Source organism: Peromyscus leucopus, chromosome 16_21, assembly GCF_004664715.2.
Source record: "Peromyscus leucopus breed LL Stock chromosome 16_21, UCI_PerLeu_2.1, whole genome shotgun sequence".
Taxonomy (NCBI): domain Eukaryota; kingdom Metazoa; phylum Chordata; class Mammalia; order Rodentia; family Cricetidae; genus Peromyscus; species Peromyscus leucopus.
The window spans coordinates 23,116,230-23,139,437 of record NC_051084.1 but is presented as its reverse complement, the minus strand read 5'-3'; the positions used below and the strand labels follow the sequence as shown (position 1 = coordinate 23,139,437).

At 39.3% G+C, this 23,208-nt stretch overlaps 1 protein-coding gene across 1 annotated transcript; it reads left to right on the top strand.

The window, feature by feature from the left end:
* The first annotated feature begins 505 nt into the window (after positions 1–505).
* On the top strand, positions 506–21,306 carry Zwint (ZW10 interacting kinetochore protein). Its single transcript, XM_028874185.2, has 8 exons — positions 506–610; positions 2,022–2,112; positions 2,276–2,399; positions 2,561–2,727; positions 2,925–2,981; positions 3,148–3,287; positions 3,368–3,484; positions 20,953–21,306. Exons 1-7 carry the CDS (start codon positions 573–575, stop codon positions 3,480–3,482), a joined length of 732 nt encoding a protein of 243 aa, XP_028730018.1. The 5' UTR covers positions 506–572; the 3' UTR covers positions 3,483–3,484; positions 20,953–21,306.
* Positions 21,307–23,208: the final 1,902 nt, after the last annotated feature.

The window sequence follows — 23,208 nt, the reverse complement described above, 5'->3', positions numbered from 1 at the left end:
TTTCAGAAACCTGAACCTCTAGGAGCAGTTTTCTCTCCGTCCCTCTGGTACTCTGTCGACAGTAACCCCCTCAGTTTCAGCTGGATCTTCTCAACACAGGAGACCCAGCTGCTTCTGCTGGGGTCTGTGAGAACGTCTGTAAAAGCACAATGTTTTTTGAACGCTTACGATTTATTTATAAGATCAATATTCTTCAGCGTCCTGGAGGATAGCCCCACCTCCTTTCTTTGGCAGCAGTAAATTTTAAAAAGAAAGCGTGAAGAGTGAAAACGTAAAAATAACGTGTAAAAAAAAAATGCCTTTTCTCTGTCGGCTGCAATTACTAGAATAAGCAGTCTCTGGCTCTTTCGGCCTTCAGGGCCAGGACTCCCTACCGCGCAGACGCAGAACCTCCAGCCCGTCCTCACGCTCCAGATACATCCGCGCGTGCGTCGAGGGCGGGTCCGGAGCCGGCGCTTGGCCAATGAAAACAAGGTGATGTTCCCTAGGTTCCCGCCCACCAACCCAGCAGCCAATCGCTTGCCTAGGCGCGCAGTTCCGGGAGAATCCAAAGGCGCCATCTCTGCAGAGCCATGGCGGCTGCAGAGAACGGAGCTGATGCTGCTCAAGAGTGAGTGTGGGAGGCGGGCGGCTGGGGCGCTCGGCGGCTCTGCCCGGTGGCTTAGGAGGGTCGGTGTCACCTTAGTTTAGGAGGGCGACCTCTGAGAGACGGTTTCGCTTTTAATTTAGGAGTTCAGGCGCTGAGGGGCGGTGCCACTAATTCAGGAATGCAACTTCTGGGGGGGGGACGACGACTGACTTTTCTCTTTCAGGAGTGATACCCCTGGGGGGCTGTCCTAGGTCACCTTATGTCAGGTGCTACCTTTGAGGGACTACCCCTTGCCCGTCCAGGGCCCCTCTGGCGCATTCTAAAAGAATCAGTTCCATTACAGTTTGTCCTAACCAACCCTTTGGCATTCCAGGAGACTTGTTTAATTTCTGTCGCAACCCTTTTCGTTGGTGTGTTTTGTACTTATATCTGTCCCCTAGTGGATGGTTCCAGCCAGTAAGGAAAGGCTGGGCAATACATCAAGTCTCCTCAGTGTCCCTCATCATGTGTTTTGAGAGGAGCCCTTGCTAGGATGGCTCCGAAGGCTCACCTCAGTTCTGTCTTTTATCTGTTTCTGTGTATGTGTCCCTGGCTACTCTCAGACTGACGCAGGTAGCTTTGATCCAGTGAGACACTCCCTATTTAAAAATTTAGCCACTTTAGCACCCTCCTTATCCCCCAGTATTCCTGATGGCTCTCCTCATGACACTTGGCTAACATTGCATGTTCTCCAGGCACAGCGTAGTTCTTCTGATCCCAGTCTGGAGCCCCTTCCGGTCCTGGTGTAGACTTTGGTCAAGTTGGGACCCTGAGCGTTGGCACAGCCCCCAGTTGCAGAATATTATTTTAGCTGGGCAAAGATGTGTTACATTTGTGTATGCGGTGGAATATTTCTTTAACTGTGTAAAGGTGTGTTGCATTTGTTTCCTGCTGCTTTTGTGAACGATGTAAAGGTGTTGCTGTTTCACCTTGCTTGCTTAAGGCACCTGGTTGGCTTAACAAAGAGCTGAATGACCAGTAGATAGACAGAGAAGAGATATGTGGGGCTGGTGGACCGAGAGAATAAATAGGAGGAGAACTCTAGAGAACAGAAGAAGAGAGGAGAGAGTGAGGGAGAAAAAGAGAGAGATGTCCAGGGCCAACCAGCAAACACAGAGTAAGACAGAAAGAAAGAATGAAGGTAAAAAGCCCCAAGGCAAAATGTAGGTGAAGAGAAACACATTAATTTAAGTTAGAAAAAAAAAAAAGTTAAGCAGAAACGAGTATAAGCTAAGGCCGGGAGTTCATAACTAATAATAAGTTTCTGTGTCATGATTTGGGAGCTGGTTGGTGACCAAAAGAAATCCTGGGACAGTCCCCAACATATACGCATGTGTATATGTCCTTTAGAGGTAGTGTGCTATGATATCATGGTCCCACTTGTTTTCTACAGGGTCCTGACTGAGGTAGCAGTCATTCTAGAACCTGTAGGCTTGCAGGAAGAAGCAGAGCTGCCGGCTCGGATCCTGGAGGAGTTTGTGAAGGTATGTACGAGGTGGGACCCAGCTTTTCAGAGGGTAAGGGCTGGTCTTAGGATTGCCGATTGAGATTTTAGGCAGCAGTGTGGAGGAGCAGAATGGAAGATGATCTTGGAGTAGAGTGCTCGAAGGTAAGGAGAGTCCCTGCTTCTGTCCCCACTCTGACTAGAACTCGAGGAAGAAGGACAAGCTGCTTTGTAGCCAGCTGCAGGTAGTGGACTGCCTACAGAATTTTCTGGCTCAGGAGGATACTGCCCAGAGCTCAGACGCTTTGGTCTCTGAAGACATGAGTCGTGAGTAGTCTTGGATTTGTGGTAGGGTCTGGTCTGAATGGTTGAAGAGGGAGATGTGAGTGATGTCAGTGTCTAGCTAATGGGAAGACTGTGGCCAAGTGTTTTGGAAGGCTTGCTTGCAGGCCAACCTCACTCATGCTCTCCTTTGTGGCCCATCTCAGGACGCCAGGCAGCTGAAGCTAAAGAGAAATGGAAGGAACTGAAGGCCACGTACCTGGGCCATGTGGAAGCCATAAAATGTGCCCTGACCCAGGCCTTACCCCAGGTAGAAGAGGTCCAAAGGAAGTGCACAGAGCTCCAGGAGGCTTACGAGCAACTCGAGACTAAGGTACACCTAGAAGACTTGAGGGAATGAAGGGCAGGGGGAGGGGAGGGGTAAGCTGGCTCGAGACTAAGATACACCTAGAAGACTTGAGGGAATGAAGGGCGGGCAGGGTAGGGGGTGGGGGGGAGGGGTAAGCTGGGTTGGACTTTAGGCACCGGCTCCACAATCAGACCTCTGAAGTCAACCTTTTCTCCCCGCAGAAGCAAGTCATCGAGGAGAAACTGCAGACAGCTCAGAAGCAGTGGCTGCTGCACCAGGTGGGCTCTTGCTCTTCTCTAGGCTCTTCTCTGCCTCAGAATGGTGAGGTACCTCTTTCTGTCCATGAGGGTGAGCCCAGAGCTCTGTCCAAGCAGGGGAGATTGGAGGTGTGACTCCAAGGGAGCAGCATCCCATGAGTCATGTCTGCACCCTCACCCCCACCAGAAACGTCTCCAGGATCTGGTGAAGATTTCTGCAGAGGTAAAGGAACAGCAGGCGAGAGCTCAGCAGAAGCTCGACCAGTCAAATCAGGAACTGGAAACCTTGAATCAGCAAGCAGGAGAGGAGCAGGATAAGCTGCAGAGGTGAGGCTGGAATCCTGGGTGGGAGACTCCGGCAGTCTGCCTGATACTGTTGTCACTGCACACAAACTCTGTCCTTTTAGGACCCAGACCTACCTCCAGCTACTGCGCACCCTGCGGAATAACCTGCTGGTACCCGAAGCGAAGGCTCAGGACAGGGATGTCACAGGAAATGCCCTTCCACCTGAATCTCTCTAAAGGTAAGCCCCATCAGCTGACCAAAGAGCACAGCAGAACAGGGAAACCGTGAAGGGGCAGTAGTGTGCCCTTCCAACTGAATTAAGAGTTGATTCGGCAGACGCAAAGAGGAGCTAGGGACTTGATCTGACTCCTTGTCCAGATTATATATCAAGGCCAAAGGCCCACACGCTCACATGACGACTTTCTGGGTGATGATAGAAGTATGCACGACTCAGAATTTGGTGTCCTTTAATTTGCAAAGTTGAAAGGGAATCCTTCACATCTGAACTCTAGATCTGAGGGAACAGGAAGTGGGAGGGTAGGAAGAACATGATTGTAAGAATTTCTGTTGTGCTTAGGAAAAGATAATGCCTCTAAATGCATTTTTAATGTTTTTAGAGAATGCCATTCGTAATAATTGCTATTTTTTGATTAGACTGGGAAAATAGTTGTAGCCTCAGTGTGGTCTTTGTTTAATGTTTCCTAGGGGTTTGGAATTATTTCTTTTAGAATTGTGTGATGTTTCCTTTGGATTGTGTGTGTTAATTTTTCCACTTACATTTTTAATGTGTTTGTTTTTTTTGAGGTCTGAAAATTGTGTTCAAGTTTTCAACTGTGATTGTTAATTACTTATTTTTCTTCATAGTTCTGTTGTGCTTGATGGTATTTTCATCACTTACTTAGGCTCTTCTGTACCAGTCCTTTACCATTATGTACTTGCCCTCTTTATCTCTACACAAATACCTTTGGCCTTATAGTGCATCATTTTTAAAATTAATGCAACCTTGCCAATTCTCTTTGCCTACCTTTTATCTGGCTTTACCTTTGTCTGGATTTCAATTTTGAGTTTCAACCTTTTTAATCCTATCATTTGTCACTTGTATGCAACATTTTTAGGGCTTCTTTGAAAAATTGGTTTCAGTCATACTTTAAGATTTCATAATGCTCAGTTTATAATTACTGTAATTTCTCTTAATTTAATTTTCTTTGTGCCTTAGTTTTAATGTATTGTCTTGTTGTATCTCTTTTGTCCTTTTTATTGCTTAGAAGCTCTGTAAGTTCAGCTATCATTAGCCTAAAGTTAATGTGTAAGGAACATTGATCCTTTTCTTAAACACAGAAAGAGGCCCAGAAGGCATTACTATTGATATATCATCCCACTTTTAACTAATAAAATACAATTGTTCATCATACTACTTCTAGCCTGTTTGTATTTTCACATATTAAAATTTTAGTCATTCAGTGCAATATTCACATCTACATATGAATTTACCATTTACTTTACCCTTGATTTTACATTTTATTGCTTTCTTATAGAGTAACTTCATCATAAAGAAATGTCTAATAATTTCCTTTAGAGTTGGTCTTAGTTACTTTTCTATTGCTGTCAAGAGACACTGTGCCCAAAGCAATTTTAGGAAAGCATTTAACCTAGGGCTTCCTTACGGTTTCAGACCATGAGTCCATGCCCATCGTGGCAGGGAACATAACAGCAAGCGGGCATGGCTCTGGAGCTGGCAGCCGAGAGCTTACATCTAGTCCATAAGCAGCAGGCAGAGAGGAGAGACTGGGACTTCTGGTTTGGGCTTTTAAAACCTCACAGCCTCACAACCTCACTCCAGTGACCCATCTCCAAAAGACCACACCTCCTAATCCTTCTCAAATAGTTCTACCAACTAGGGACCAAACATTCAAATAAATGAGCCCATGGGGCCCATTCTCATTCAAACCACCACAAAGACTGTATAGCTTGAATAATTTTGTTTCCTCCTCAAAGTATTCCCTCATACTTTTCTGACTCTCATTGTTTCCTATGAGAAATCAACTGCAAATTTCAAAGCTCTTTCTAGGGTGTGCTTTTCTTCTTCTTCTTCTTTTTTTTTTTTTAAACTTTATCAAGGTAAAAGTAGAAAAACAATGTATAGTATAAAGGTATACAACATGTTTTGATATAGGTATATGCTGTGAAATGATGAAATCAAAGCCAGTAGTAGTTATTACTTCACACACTTTTCTGCATTGAGACTACCCAAGATTCACTGTCTTAGCAGTTTTTAAGCGTACAATAAATCAACTGGTTACTGTGTTATACCCAGATTGCCAGAACTCATTCATGGGTTCTTACTTAAGCTCACTGTCTGCTCACAGAATCTTGTGTTTTCTACTTTGTCATTTTATTATGTTGTAAATTGTTTGGGAGTTACTTTTACTTGCCATTAATTGAGCAAGTACCAGGCTTTCAACAATTCTAGAATCTTCTCAGCCTAGTCTCTTAGGAATGGACCCCGTTGTGTTAGTCTAAAGGAGCATTTAATTTTTTTTAAATGTCATTGTAATTGTATGTTGGTATCCATTATTCAGTCATCATGAATTTTAATTTTCATTTCAAGATGTTCTATATAAAGCTCAGTATACTTTTAGTTGTTTATTTTTCTGTGTTAAGAATGATACCCACAGAAATCTTGTCGTCACTCTTGGCTAGGTTACTAGTTTACAACCTTGGTACACTGCCAATATTGCATGCTGCCATTTGTTTATGTTTGAGTAATCTCACTGTGAGCTCTCCTCTCCTGACCTTTGTCTTTGGCAACACTTTGTGCCTCATACACAGCTGAAAGGATTCTGCCAGCGGCTAATGGGTACCACCAGTGTAACTTGTACAAATTTTAAAGTACATATTTGTGCTATTCTTTATATCTGCATGCTACCTAATTTACGTTCTTGCTGTCTGGATGTTATTTCTATTTCTCATTAGTATTTCCCAAGGGGCTTTTATTTCTTTTGTTTGTCTTTGCAAACTCTAGCCTGAGGGTACAGATAATGGTAGAACACTTGCTTTAGTATATACAAGGCTCTACAATTAATCCATAGCTCCACAAATCAAGGGGAGTGATGGGACATTTCAAACTTTGGCCTTTTTACTGCTTTTTTTTCTTCTTTTAACTCACTCTTTTTTAAAATTATTTGTTATTTCCTTTCTTGTGACATATATTTTTAATATTTGTATAATTTAGATAATATTTGGTAGATTAAAAAAATGCCCTTTCTTCCCTGTGTAGGGTTATATATTTTATGAGGCATTATTATTTTATAATTTTGTTCTTTCTAACTTAGTTACCCAAAAGTATACTAAATTATCAGTCATAACATTAGAAATTCCTAACTTTGAAAATGGAAAATCGTGTTTCATACACTGTTAGTCCTCTCCCATTTTCTGGCCTTTCAGAGATGTGTTGCACGAATCCCAATTGGTCTTATAATAAAAACCTGGAGCCAGATAATGGGAGAAATGCTGAAAGATCAGAGGAAACAAACCACAGCTACTTCTCACCTGGCCAACTCCTCAGCTGAAAAGGGAAGATCCTGTCTCTAAGAATTCTCAGACTGAATGTCCCAGAGTCCTCCAGGGTGCTGAACTCTTGTCTCCTTCCACCTTATATTCCTTTCTCTGCCCAGCCATGTCACTTCCAGTCTCAACCTTCCTAGTGCTGGGAAGTGTGTGTGCCACCACTGCCTGGCTTTGTTTTTCTTTTAGACTGGATTAATTTCCTGTAGTCCAATCACTGCCTCCCAAGTGCTAGGATTAAAGGTGTGTGCCACCACTGCCTGGCCTTTATGTTTAATCTAATGGCAGGCTCTGTCCTCTGATTTTCAGGCAAATTTTATTTGTTAGAGTATAAACAAAATATCACCACAGAGATGAGTACATTTCATCCCTATCTTACAGAATCTATGTAACTTGCATTAAAATGTCTTCTTTGTGTGTTTTTTGTGCATAAGTTATGAAATACTAGTGGAGTGTGAAATTAAGTACATTGATTTAATCCATGATTCCTGGCCCAGTCTTTGAGTGACTCATTTGATACTTAGATGGTTGGGTTCTGAAAAACTCACTGTTCGGATTCCTAGTCTGCTAGCTGACAAACATGCTTCACTGACACACTTGGCATTAGAATCAGCATCCCTTAGGATTTTTGAAGCCTTTTTCAAATGTCTTTTGAGAAACGTAAATTATCCTACTTTAGTTGAATTCAAGAACAAAGTTCTAAAGTTTTTTTCTTTGTGATACATCATCTCTTGCTTTGTAGGCCAGAATGGCCTTAAATTCCTAGTCTCCTGCATCAGCCTTCTCATGGCTGAGATTATACCTGTTTACCAACATGTCTTGCTAAAAGACCTCTTCATGGAATCTGTAATATGTAAAAATTGGTACCATATTTTTATACATCTGTCAAATTATGACAGAATTTAACTAGTCCAAAAGGTTTTCATACTAATTTTTTTTTGTCTCATTGTGTATCTCAGCTATAGTTTATGTTCTACATGTATGTGGAAAGAAAATAGTATCTTTGAGGCAGAGCTTGGTCTTGATATATGTGAATCTTGGATTAACTGGATCAGATACTGTAGTATTAAATGGGTAATTTAAAACAGTCTGTTTAATGAAGCATAGTATCATTTCTTACTGTTTGTTTTTATAACTCCAAAATTGTTAGAAATAGATAGGCTGTTCCTAATTTGAAAACCTCTGTTCATAACAATAACTGCATTGCCTATTTCAACATGTCATGTAGTCTGAGAGGAAATAAGAGTAAAAAGAAACACTAAGCTCAGTGTAGGAGTTCAACCACAGAGACACATAATACATGTACATGTATGGTATATGTCCATGCACACATGCACATGCATTGGGCAGGGAACCAGATAAGGTGGAGCAAGGGTGTGAGAACTTTCTTAATAGTAGGTTTCCTTTTTCAGATTTCTTCTCCATACTCCTGTGTACAAGACCCTATGTACTTTGGTCATCAAAAATCAATCTATACTTTGATTTGTGGTATATTCATACTTGAAGATTATTTGGCAAATAATTCATTGTATACTATTAAGGCAAGACTAACTAGAGAGCTGGGGAGTTTTAGCTCAATTTCAAGCATGTAATTACCTGAAGGCAAATACCAAATATTTATTGAAGGTGTTGTGTGCTGAACATAAGTCCTGAGCATTGAAGGCAGTGGTCCTGTACTCTCCAAGCTTAAATTTAGAAATGGAAGAGAAAAAAAATGAATTCTATCAAAAAATGATAATACCTTCTACCATTTAAGGCTAAGAAACAGAATGTTTTGGCCACATCAAAGATGATTACATTTATCAGGCTGAAGAAACATTAAGAATGGAATCAGGAATACTAGGAGCCAAGCAGAGCTTGGAGCAGAGGTTATAATATGGTAGAGGAAGTAGTGAGTCTCTACGAGCTTGTACCATCGTGGCTACATAGAGTCAGAGCCTTCAGCCAAAATATAGAGAACCTAGTGAAGTTTCTTACTTTGGGAAAATATCTTCAATTGCATTTTAATTCAGGGAAATCATCAGTGTTTCAGTTCTTGGCAGAACGGGCATCAGAAAAAAAAAGTGCTTCCATTCGTATTGCTTTTGGGGACTATAGAATGACAGTAGCTGGAAAGCCGAAATCCACTTCAGGCAATTAGATACTACCTGAAAGCAACATTGGAGTGGCACTGGATGGAGCCTCTTATTTTGGAATGCAGCTAGGTTGAAAAGCCTACTTTAAAAGAATACGGTGTAGCTGTGAGCTACAGCATATTATCAGGGATAATGAGTAAGGCAGTTGAATGATGCTTGTGTTCCTAGATGGTGTTAGTTACCAATTAAAAAGCAAAAAGATACCTCTGGAAAAGAGGACTACCTACTTTTGCAGTTCATACTTCATGGTAGTAGTCACTAAGGGCTCATGAATGTTGGGAAGCATTTTGAGCAATGCAGAATTACTCATTATGTCTAATAATAATCTGCCTATCAAGGATGTAGGAACTAATTGACTGTATGAAAGGAAAAGAACCACTATCTGTATATAAGCATTTAAGTAAGAGCTATGCTTATAATAATAATATAAATAATTTTAGACAATGGGTGTGGTTTGTCAGTCTAACAACTTTAATACTTAGATTCAACAATATTATTAGATTCCTTAAATGTAAAGCAAAGAGGAAATGTTAAGTGCCGCTGTCATCTTTGGTACTAGAAATAAGCTTTTAAAATTATTTTGAGAAATTAAAAATTTTATCCAGTGGTGTCAAGGAGATGGCTCAGTTGGTAATGTGCCCGCTGTGTGAGCATGAGGCCCAGAGTTCAATCCCTTGCATCTGTATCAAACACTAGACATGGTGCCAGAAGTTGCTTGTAAGCCCGGTATTGTAGAGGTGAAGACAGGTGTGTATCCCTGGGGCTCTGAATTAGCAAGCTACAGATTCAGTGAGAAACCCTATCTCCCCCAAACAAGGTGGACATCAGCTGAGGAGGGATGACACGAAAGGCTGTCCTTTGAAATCTACACACATGCACACATAAGTGTATGCATACAGACACACAAATACACATCCACATGCATACAAGTTACCTAAGGGAATACTTGATACCATTATGGGAATTTTTATTACTTTTATCACTTTTTCACAGTCCCAGAGATCTTTAGTGACTAATTCCCTACCTCAGTTAAGCCCCCTTGGCATGCTGGGTGGTGATTGAAAGAGTAAGAGTTACTAGGAATATGTATCACAGCAAGAAAAGGGAAGGGTAATAAATAGGTCATTTACTAAGCATCATTGCCAGTATTTTGTTGCTGTGGTGCCTGAGATAAACAAGTTGAAGGCACCCAAATCTGAGCTCATGATTTCAGACTGCAGTCAGTTGTTTCCATGCTTCTGGGGATGTAAAAGGTGTCTGCACCTGCTGATGCTGTGTGGGTATCACTGCAGAAGGGTGTGATGGAAGAGAGTACCTCACCTCATAGCAACCAGGAGAGGGAGGGTGCATATATGCCTATGTGTTCATGCTTGTAATTGCTAACACAGCTATACCCTTTAAGGCATATTCCCAGTGACCCACTTCCTCCAACTAGAATCCACCTCCCAGTCCATTCAGCTAGATTGATCCCTTGGTGAAAGTAAAGCCCTCATGATCCAGTCACCTCTCCACTACCAGTCAGGTCCTGGTCTTCAGCACACGAACCATTCTGTGGTCTATTTCATATCTAATGCAGAACAGAAACTATAGATTGTATATCTTTTGAGGAAAGATAAACAGGTTTAATATGTCCGAAGCATAACTTGTTTTGCATCCAATTAAATTATTTAAATTAAACATTTCTTTGGAAATTGAGCTCCCCAAAAGTAGAATATGATTTAAGGTAAATATTTGTCTCAAATTACTTTTCCATAAAATACAAACTTTTTTTTTGGTTTTTCGAGACAGGGTTTCTCTGTGTAGCTTTGCGCCTTTTCTGGAACTCACTTGGTAGCCCAGGCTGGCCTCAAACTCATAAAGATCCGCCTGCATCTACCTCCTGAGTGCTGGGATTAAAGGCGTGCGCCTCCACCGCCCGGCAAAATACAAACATTTTTAACATGTTTTTGTATTTAATATTACTTTGTAAATTTAGTTATGAAGCTAGTACATTTTGTTTTCTCTAGGTGTCTAGTCTAATATAGAAGAAATTTGTATGTGTATAAAATTACATATGGGTGTATACATATGCAGTATATGTGTGAACTGTCAGGCATCTTCCTTCTAAATTTATTCTGCTATGAGCCAGATGGTGATGACACACGCCTTTAATCCCAGCACTCGGGAGGCAGAGCCAGACAAATCTCTGTGAGTTCGAGGCCAGCCTGGTCTATGGAGTCTATGGAGATCCAGGATAGGCACCAAAGCTACACAGAGAAACCCTGTCTTGAAAAAAAAAAACACCCGGGCGGTGGTGGCACACGCCTTTAATCCCAGCACTCGGGAGGCAGAGCCAGGCGGATCTCTGTGAGTTCGAGGCCAGCCTGGGCTACCAAGTGAGTCCCAGGAAAGGCGCAAAGCTACACAGAGAAACCCTGTCTCGAAAAACCAAAAAAAAAAAAAAAAAAAACAAAAGAACAAAAATTATTCTGCTTTATTCTTTGAAGACTCATTTCAGTCATGAAGACCTGGAGACTATAGGAATCTTGTCTAACTTCGCTGCAGTCATGATTACTACCAAGTTTACTATATTTCTTTTTTCCTAGGTTTCCTATTCATTTGTTTACAAAGAAGCTAAATGACTACTTGGTTCAATTTTTAATTTTGTGTCAGGAGCTGTGTTTATATTCAATGCTATGGTGTATTTCAAGAGATGTTTGCTTCTTGGAAGTTTTTCTCAATTTACCATCATTGAAGTTTTGTGAGACTATGTATTTTATTCAGTCAGTTGAAGTATATATAATGGTTCCCACATGGCTGATGGATAGTATAAAAAAAAGCGTTAAATATGATGCATTTTCTTCAGATATTGCTACCTTCACAGCATATGTTTTGCAGGAAATGTGGATAAAGTATCTTCATTCTTATGGCAAATCCTCCAAAGCTTTCCATTATGTTTCATGATGTCCTCAGTTCCTTCATTGGTAATTGCCCTCTTAATACATTCTGTATTAACAGATCCCTATTGGATTGGCTGAAGTCTTTCTTGGTTTTACTTTTCTGGATGTCTTGAATAAGAAACCAAACCTAGATCTCTCTCAGCTGCTTGCTTTCTTAGTGATATTAATGGAAAGCCCGAATATGGAGACACTGACAAGACTTGCTAACTATTTAACGTATGTTTTCCTGGGTATGTCTGGCATGAAAATCATTCTTTGAAGGTAACCAGAGGCTCTGTGAACATTGCATTTTCCACAATGGAATGAATGGTCCTTGAAAAACTTCACAGTTTATGAACTAAGACATTGAAGAGGTGAGGTAACCTTGAATGAAATTATGGAAAACAATTCAAGTACTCTTGAATACAATGATATTTGTCTATGGTAAAATTTTATAGTTTAGGTTAAAGGTTGCTAGAGTACTATGTTGTGTGCTGATTTTTCAATTTGATCCCATGGTGGAACTTGTTCTGTATACAGGGAGACATCTCTCATGGCCAGTCTCAGCTCCTGTCCAAGTATGGAGAGGGACCTTAGTAATCCAGTATTCAGTCCAGTCTTTTTCCTAACGACATAAGTGAACTATTGATTAACAAACACTTTCGATAGGAAGTGACTTTGTTCTATTAAATGTGCTATGATCGATGTAAAATATATATTCCCAGGAAATATGTGAGGGCTTGTCTAACTCCCTGGATATTGAATAGATCAAGAAAATATCTTAGAAATGGTGAGGCATGAAATCTTTATAGAGATACTGTCTCATCAAAAGAGCATTCAAGTATATTTTAAGCACAGTAGACATTTGGATTCTAAAGTCCAAGAGAGATGGCATGACTATTTTGATGAACAGTAAGAAGTGTGGCTGGAGAGGCTAGAATAGATGGGCTTGTGCAGCCAGGAGAGAACATTGCTTGACTCAAAGCAGTTGTTGGACAGTGTGGCAAAGGACATCCTGAAGAATTTGAAGAATAGAGCTAAAAACAAATAGATGTTAAACTTTAAGCTCTTATCTGTCTTTTTAATATTAATATTAATGTGTTTATTTTATTATCTTTAAAATGAAAACAACATCTTTTGAAATCCTCCTGGTTTTGAGCAAAGATAATATCATGGTTATCATACAACTTTTGGCTTCCAGATATTGAATACTTAAGTATTACTGTTTATAGATCTAGTAATTATTCATCAGATGCTTAAGATGAAGAGAATTCCAGCAGTTGGTGCAACATTCAAACTTAAGGGCAAATGTATTCAAGTTTCTTTGCACAGGTCATAGTTAACATACATTTATATTTTTGTCTCCTTAATGATCAAAATATACTATGTTGAAGGCTTTGGTTCTTAAGATTCAATTCAGGAGAATTGATGAAAGTTCTTTAAGCAAGGTTGACTGTACAGATTTGTTATACCTGCTTCCTAGTTTAGGCCTTGAAGACATTAAACAGGTCTGGTGACTGTAATGCCATTAGCTTAGGGACCCAGGAATGGTCTGCCATTTAATAGCATCAACTTCTTAACAGTGTCATCTCACTAAGTAGCTTTTTACAAATACCATTTAAACACCGACTAGAAATTTTTGTCTTGGATTTCTTGAGGCAGAGCTCTGTTTTGTAGTTCAGATCTGTGTCAAACTTGTAACCCACCTGCTTCCACTCACTTGATGGGATTATAGGACACCACACCCAACTGGAGTGAGGAGGGGAGAGTCCACAAGTGGAGTCTAGGTTCTTCAGTCTTGCAAGAAATAGCATTAGCAAGGACAGTTGTTCTGGACTGTCTAGGAAAGGGAAGAGGCAGGTTTGTACATTATGTGTTACCTCCAGAAGAGTTCTATCACATACAAACAGTCTGATATCTCCAAGCAAGCATTTTGGAAAAATCCCATTTACTGTGAGTGCTAATAATATTTTTTAATATGAGAAGCTACTTCAAGGATTATTCATGTCCAGTTTCAAAATAACATAGGATTCAAATGCATTCAATTCTGTCCTCACAAAAATGATGTGAAACTGTACTACCAGAGCAGTACTCTACTGTTCCTTCAAGTAGCCTTTATGATAAAGCAAAAAAAACCATATGTGCTTTGAAGAGACCATTACTGAACTGCTTGTATCATTAAATATCTCATTAAGTCACAAAATACCACTGTGTTTTCAGATACTAAATACCGTATTAAATCAGTTGCCTCATACTTGGGAAGATGTTCTAACTTCATAAACCCCTCACACACTGGGAATTTTAGAGTACTAATGAACGCTACTTCTACTGATCCCTGACCTGACTTATGCTTTGATTAGTAGGTTTAGGTTTTGTTAAAGTTTGTAAAGGAGGGAAAGAGTTGACGTGCTACTTTTGAGTTTGAAATATTCTAGCTTCCTTGAGAAAACTGTTTACTCAATTGCTATGTCTTTGGGGTGAATCACACACACACACACACACACACACACACACACATATATATATATATATATATATATATATATATGAATATAAGTGTACATAGTACATATATACTATGTATATACTTATATACTTATAAGTGCACTTATATACTTACAAATACTATGTACACGTATATACTCATATCCATGCAGTGTCTGCTTTCCTTTATTTTCATGTCACTTCCTTGTCTATATCTCTAACTTCTGTGACATTCTCATATACATGACTAAGTATGCTTTTGTATTCTCCTCTTGGAGATTTCATACTCCAAAGCAAAGTTTCTTTTTTTATTTTCATTTTTTTGTCTTTAATGTGTATGGATATTTTTGCTTGTATATGTGCCTGTTTGCAATGTATATACTATACCCAAGGAAGCTAGAAGGTGTTGAATCTCCTAGAACTGTCATTACAGCTACGTGGGTGTTGGGAATTGAGCCTGAGTCCTTTGGAAGAGGAACCAGTGCTCTTAATTGCCATCCATCTTTCTTGCCCCTCAATGCAAAGTGTTTTAATCTTGCAATGATTTCCTTTTGTCTACTTTCCAATTTTCAGACCATAAGGGTTTCAAAAATACTTTTAATACTTGCTTTTTTGATTGTTCTTCAAGATTTACTTATGATTTATTTTTATTTTATGTGCATGAGTGTTTACTTGCACATATGTATGTACTCTTCTGTGTTCTCCTGGCGCATGAGAAATCCAGAAGAGATCATGGAGTCTCTTGGAACTGGAGTTAGAGATAACTTGTGAGCCCCCAAATGGGTGCTGAGAACTGACCAAACCTGAGTCTTTTATGAGGCAGCAAATACTCTTGACTGCTGATCCATCTGTCTCTCCAGCTCCTTGTTTGCTTTGTGATGTTGCTCTGTTTCAGCCCTGTCTGTCATCTCTCTTTCTCTTCCCTACCTCCCCCTAAACAGAGAATTGTGTCACGTGATGTTTACAGAAAGTTTTCCTTATTTTTGACCCTGAACTAATTGATCTGGAAGATTTTATTTACCTATAAAAATCCCAAGTGTAATGTCTGTGATTAATAATTAAAGATGTTGATTTTTTTACTGTCATTTCTGAATATCTCAAAAGAATCGAGTTGCCATAAAATATCTTAGAAGTGCAAATTCAGGGAAATCTTTTAGTAAGAGATATCTTTACTGCATCTGTTCCTAAATGTATTGTCATTTGTGGTGAGTGTGTGTGTGTATGTGCGCACACGCGCGCGCACACGCACGCGCACACGCACGCTTGCTCATGTAGCTAGCCAACTCTTAAAGCTTGAATTAGGTAGGTGCATAGCACATGTACGGTGATATTTGAAATTAGACAAGGGCAAAATGTGGTAGAAAGTCAAGTCATTGGTGCCAGAATAGCTTCCAGAAAGGTGGAGGAAGTATGAAAGCAATAGCATTGAGATAGTAGAGTGCTTCATGTCTTTGGGGAATGACTAGAAAGCCGAGAGTGAGAGCAGAATAAGAAAATAAGGAGCATGAAATGATGCCTGAAAAGCTCAGAGCCTGGTCATATTGGGGCTTATGGACTGTAGTGGGGAGTTTAGGTTTCATTCTGAGTTAAGAAGCTAGCAGGAATTTTGAACAAGGCAACTGTGTATGTAATTTAAAAGAGCTTAAAGCTGCCGTGTAAATAAAAAATGTGAGATGAGGCAAAAGGTAGTAGCTGATTGAATCAGAGTCGTACCTTTAGAGGGAGTGAGTGATAAACAGCAAGATGTAGATACATCTAAGAAAAGAGCTAACAATTGTGCACCTTCTGGATTTTTGATGAAAAGACAGTGATATTAATATTGTATGGCAAATTGAAAGCCTGCAATGGCCTTGTCTTATTTGACAGATTTTATCTAGTCAGGGTCTTGATGGTTTTTCACTCTTCTTAAGACACTGGTTAGTGTATCTAAATGGAAACTATGATGGAAAATAAAAGCTAACAGCAGGGACCAGCATAGAGTCTCCTAAGTAAGATTTTGCTGGCCCAGGACAACCTCAGGATGCTGCTCTCAGGCTGCCTTTTTTTCTTTTCTAGAATTCTGCTTGTCTTGGTTGCCCACAGAGGACTTTGGTGGGGCCAGTGATACTGCATGTCTTTGCTTGACCTTGGTGTTCAAGTTGGCAATGGGAAGATAGTGGGAAATGCAAGCAGACAAACATGTAGATGGGGCTCTGTTGGGGAGAGGCCCTGCTGAACCTCCAGATGGAGGTCATCTTTCCACATCTGCACTCCTCAGTATGGAGGCAGCTACTCTTCCTGATTTGTTAGACTCCTCAAGGGATGTTTGTCCTTGATACTCAGTGGTTCTATTGCTTAGAATCAGTTCTGTGATTTAGGAGCAGATAAATAGTTTAAAGATTATTTTATTAAAAAACTGTTGTGTGTAAATATCAAAGGTAGTCCTTTGCAGTCACTAAGCACAGGTATAAGCATTTATACCTTCATAGCATTTGACGACCTATTGTTTCAAGACTTGATCTAATTTAGGACTATTTAATGAAGCATGGTTTTAAATAACCTTGAACATTGAATTCTGCTGTGTAACAATGTTTGTACACTGTAAATATGTATTGCTTTCGGTGGTTAATAAAGAACTGACTGGCCTAAGCAGGAGAGATTGGGCTGGAAAGCCAGACTAGGAAAATTCTGGGAAGAAGAATGGCAGAGTCAGAAGAGTTGCCAGGAGATGCAGAGGGAGCAAGATATGCTGGAGGACAGATAACACTGGGAGCCACATTGTCAGTACATAGATTAATAGAAATGGGTTAATTTAAGTTGTAAGAGCTAGTTAGTAACAAGCCTGAGCTATTGGCTGAGCATTTATAATTAATATTAAGCCTCTCTGTGGTTACTTAGTGGGCAGAAACCACCTTCAGAATTCAATTTAAAAAAAAAACTTTTTGAATGTGTGTGTCTGTGCATATATCTGTCTTTCTGTGAGTCTGTGCACATGAGTTGCAGGTATCTGCAGAGGATGGAAGAATGTACTCTTCTTGGATCTAGAGTTTAAGGACATTAGTGAACCACCTGAGTTTGGTGCTGGGAATGAAACTCTGTTCCTTATCATAAGCACCTAGAACTCTCAACCACTGAGTCATCTCTTCAGCTCTTGAATCCCATCATTAACATAGCACATATTCTTGAAATTTTGTTGTTACTGGCTTTGGTACAAACAGCCTCCTTGATCAAGGTTCTGAAAAATAGTTCTATATCTCATTTTTCCTTTCTATATATATATAATTTATATTATAGATAAACCATGCAGATATGATATATAAATGATGTAAATAATTTTAGCAGAATTATAAGACTAGTTCAAGGTTTGTTTCAGTATTAAAACTTATTTCTGGGACATGACTGGAAGAAATCACACCTGTCCTAAGTTATCCTGGAGTGAATGTATAAGATGGTGCATGTATGTAGAGGGAGAATGTGAAGGGCACATAAGCATCAACAATATTGGATAGAATATTTTTGAGTCTGTATTTTGTTAACCTACTCTGAGAAGTGAAAGGAATAATTGCAGAAGTATAATTTCCCCAAACTCTATAAAAAGCATTTGTATCCTGGCTGTGATTCTTAAGTTTTGATACAAACATCCCAGAGTCTGAGTTCTCTAAGTGTGTTTACAGAAGAGGCACTGTGCTAGAGTTTCTTCATCTTCTAAGCATCATATTTACTATTTACTCACTTGTTGAGTTGCTATGCAGCATCATGGTGTCCTGTCATGGGTAACTCAAGTGAGACTTTCAGTTGTACAACTAATAATAATAATAATACATTTTTTCTTTCTTTTTTTTAAATTTGAAATTAGGCTTTTGGGTAAATTAATGACAAAAATAACATTCTTACAAATAAGGCAAATGACTAGTCCTTTGGTAAAAGGGACTTGGAAATGCTGACACAGATGCTGGAAGACATGGGCGTTAAGGTCATGGTGAGCTTGTGCAGTAAACATCCATGAATGCTCATGTGTAAGCTGCCAGGTGGCTTCCTGTTCCTTTCTCTCGTAAGACACTGATCCATAAAGTAGCATGAACCTCTGCTGTGTGCTGTTTGATCTTAACACAAGTTATAGTGAAAATCTTTAGTATCACTAATGGGTATAGTAGCTTTCTCTGATACCCATTTCTATGAAATATTGTACTAATACATTATATTTATTTTTATCTACTAATAAGTCAAAATTTAAGGTAGTTTATATTAAAACTAGCTGAACTGGCACTCAGTTATTGAGTAATCTTTTCAAAAAGACTAGATGAGTAATGGTGTCGGAATTTAGATGCAAAATTCTGACTCCAGCTTCCTGTGTCAACTGACTCTAGGGAAAGAGAACACTATTGTAAAGCTGAATATTTGGCAGTTACATTTAGTAAGCTGGCTAAGAGTAATACAATGACTTTCCCAAAGGTCTCGTTGTGTCTTCTTTTGGGAAGTGTATTTTTTTCCTCTTCTCATATTAACTTCACCACTCATTATTTGTTTTAAGAGAAACAAGTGTCCACTCTTGAGCGGGCCTTGAATTCTCTTTTTTGAAAATAATAGATGTGATGGTGTATATCCATAATGTTTATCCTTGGAAGGCTGAGACAGGAGACTCGCTGTTAGTTTAAGGCTTCACTGAACTGTGTAGTAAGTACCAGGTTAGCCTGGGATACAGAGGGAGACCCTCTCTCAAAGGTGAGTGTATACACACACACACACACACACACACACACACACACACACACACACACACACAAACACACACACACACACACACACACACTAAAAAACCCAAAAGCTTCTGGGATACACTCCACAATAACTGCTGGCTCAGAGAGGCTGGCTTGACTGCAGGTTGTTTGCCCTTCTACACTGCATTTATGGATCATCTTGAAAAAAGAAGTCAGTGCTGCCAAACCACTCAGTGATGAAGGGGAAGAAGCTATAAACCCCCAAATTAAATCCACCCACTTTACAACTGTCCTGCTACTTACTTGGTCAGCCACATCCTGGTGGAGAGAACCGAGCTTATTAACAAAAGCCAGGAGTGTGGGATTGCAAGGTCTTACCAACAAACTATTGGCTGGGTTCTGCATGAGTGAAGGCCACCTCTGCTGATTCATACCAAACTTACCCATTAGCACAGAGTCTAGGGATGTGCTTGCTTGACAATCACATACAGAATGACAAATAATGGCATAATTTTTCCCAATAATAGCTGCCTTCCCAATTAGCGATTTGTAAAAATGACACAGGTGAAAATAGGTTCTGAAGTGTTACTCAAGTTATGTAAGAAGGTATTTTCTCTTCCCTAAACTCATTTTCTTTTAAGACTAGAAAGCTTCCTCCAATATAAATACTGAGAAGTGGAGTCAAACCCATTAAACTCTTTAAGTATTACTACAATACAATCATGTAGTCATGGTTTTTAGGCTCTTTTCCAACTTTTGTGTATAATATATAACTTAAAAAATGAATTCAAGTGGACAAACCTTGGCCAAACTAATATTAGAAAATATGCTTTTCCCCTTATTGGCATGTTTTCTGGTTGTTTCCTCCTTTTTCATCTCCTAATACTGGAAGCTCATTAATCACAACTTTCTAAGTGGTAATCATGCATTCCAAAAGGTTCACTTTCTTCAGCATCACACCATTGACACTCTAGTACAGATAATGAAGTGAATATAGCAACAAAAGTATTGAGTGAAAATACATCAGGGAAGGAACAGTATTCCAGGGGGAAGGGAAGTTCTCATGGGATGGAGTTTGTTATGAAAGTACATTAAGTAGAGGAAGATAATTCTGCACTAAGGGGGGGAAAATCATAGAGTGAGGACTGAGCCATGTGAGTTAACATGGGATCTGTCTGATTAGATTCTATGAAAGGGGCTTATTAAAGAAATAATATGAGAGTCACTATTTGTGAAGAAAGAAATAGGCAATAAATGGACCTTGATGAAAAAGCTTATAGGACACTGGATTGGAGCCACTCTGAGAGAAACATGTCAATAAAAAGCTTTGAGTATATAATCTGATTTATATTCACAAGGACCACTTTGTCTTTTTTATACAGATTAGACCAGGGATGATAGGTTTGAAATACAGTTATTAAGAATTTTTGAATGTACTTAATAAGGCTGAAAGATGACTAAGATCTACAGGTATTTTTGGCAGAGAAATGTATTAAATCATGTGATTATGGATAGTTTGAGCATCTGCTTTACCCTATTGATAGGACATTAAATATTTGAACTATATGTCAGGGGAACTCCAAAGTGTCTTTATTCTAAACTGGTAGGATCCACTTCTATGCTGAGATGAAGAATAGACAGGGCTAGACACTGGCCGGGAAACAGAGCTTAATGATAGTTATACTAGGTTTATGGTGCCCACCCATTCAAGGGGCACATTTAAACCATTGTATTCATGTGTCTGGGGACCTTAGATCAGACTGTATTTATGTAGCTTTAGTGCTTCAGTGTATGTATCTTATAAGGCTTGCATAGCTAAGGACACAAAAGAAGTATGGCAGCAACTAGAGTTAGGGTTGACATCACCAGCTCTTTAACATTGTATCACACCTGTTTGTATTTTACAAGGAACAAAGAAAAATACTGGTTTGGCATGGAGCACCGTATCCACGGAGAATCAGAAGTCTCGTGATAATGCTGTGGCTTGAGAAGTGAGATGGTATAATGACGTCTTCAACAGCTAAGGAGTGTGGATTGAAGGAAATCTAGTTAAGATTGACAGCTGGTTGCAAAGCCTGTTAGCTGATCTTCAGGACATACTGAAATGCAGCAAACCTGAACTGCTGCTGAAGAACTTGGGACAAGACTCTGGCCTGGAATGTTGACCCACTATATGGAGATGGACTTCCTGGGAAACCTTAGGTTGTTGGGTACCTTCCTGGGAACAGGAATCAATCTTTCATTAAATCTCTCTCTCTCTCTTTTTTTTTTGTCACAGTGCAATCTACCTTATTCTGCCTGATTTAAAATAAAAAAAAAAAAAAAATCATATAAACTGTAGTTTTTTTGAAAGTTTTCTCCAGTCCTGTTTGGGCCCCCGCAGTTCTGCAGCCCACTTATACAATAATCACTCAGAAGCTCATATTAATTAAAATTGCTCGACCATTAGCTCAAGCTAACTGTTGACTAGCTCTTACATCTTAAATTGACGCATTTCTATTAATCTATAAGTTGCCACGTGGCTTGTGGCTTACTGGTAACTTGTATATCTTGCTTCCTCTGTGTCTGGTTGGCAACTCCTGACTCAGCCTTCTGCTTGTCCCGCCTATACTTCCTACCTGGCTACCAATCAGCATTTTATCAGTCAATCAGAGCAACACATTCATAGCATCTGCAGTGCTTCCCCTTTTCTTTTTTTCAAAAGGGTAAGTTTTAACTTTAACATAGTAAAATTACACATAACAACAATTATCAAGCAAGAATTACAGTTACAATATCTAGTCTAATATCTAGTCTTTGTATTTGGCAAAATTAAAGAAGATATCCTATCTTATTCTATATTTGTGAGTCTAAGGTTTCATATCTTTTATCATAACTAAGGCAATTATAACTATCTAGTCTTCAACTACATCAAAGACCTCAGAAGGATATACTATTGCCTGAGAAACGTGAGAAGGATGTAAGCAACTTTCAGGAGTCTTGCAAGAGTAGACAGAGACAGTTGGCAGCCTGGACAGTCATCTAAGTTCCTCTGTAAAGTTGGGGCATCTGTCTTAGCCCACAGGCCTAGCAGTCTCTCAGTCACTTCTCTCTGTGTTCTGTAGAATGTCTGGCAGTTTCCTCTGCGGTGCAGTAACCTGAAGGATCATTTCACCAAGCAAAATTCAGTGGTCACCTTTATATGGGTTCTGTATGTCCAGTTGATCAAGCAGTCCAGGCAAGAACAGTTTCTTGCCCAAATGGCTATTTTTGCCAAGAAGAAGAAAAACTCCATGTAGATTGTCTTCTATGCCCATCCTCCTTTCTGAAGTAAATTGGTGCTGCCAGGAGCAGACATGTCTCACTGTCCAGAAAGTCTTAAATGTTTTAAAACATTTTAAATGCCATATTCTGTAGGTCTTTTAAGTGTTTGAAGATTACCTATCTATATGAAATATATCTATGTATACTTAGAAAACTTAACTGACACGGCTACAAATTTGACTATCATAGAAGACTAATTATTAATCTGTATTTCTTAATTATCCATTACAATCTAAATGAGTTACATAAACATACTTCAAGAGTAGAAATATACATACAGTATAACAAAATTAACTAAATTTATATCAGTAAACTAAAATCCTTACCAATGTAAAACATTTTAAACAAGTTGCTTTTTAAAAGTAGGTTCAACAATTTACCCTTTTATCCTATCATATCTATATCCTATATTTTTGTATCATATCCCCCATTCTTTTAGAAAGATATTGACTATGACCAATAACAGTTTATAACCAACAACCTAAACAAAGAGACATTCATAATCTAATTTTGGGGAATGTGTACGTAGTTTTCTAGGCTACTTACTGCTGGATGAGGGTCCTGTATTCTTATGGGGACATAAAGAAAATTTTAGGATTATGGAATTATCCGTGAGGTTGTATTGTCTGAGCTAGTTGCCTTGAAACTGTTCTGGATGTTGGATCATCTGGGCCATGGTGTCATCGGAGACCTTTCAGTGGGTCTTGGCTGGTCAAACCTGATGTATTTTAGTCTGGAATAAATCCATAGCCTCTTGCTTCCTGTGGAAAGAAGCAGAGCTTCCTTTCCAAAGCAACATATCCTTACATCCAAATTTTGAAGTCAAGGTACCTTTAAAATATACATATTGGTTTAACTGAA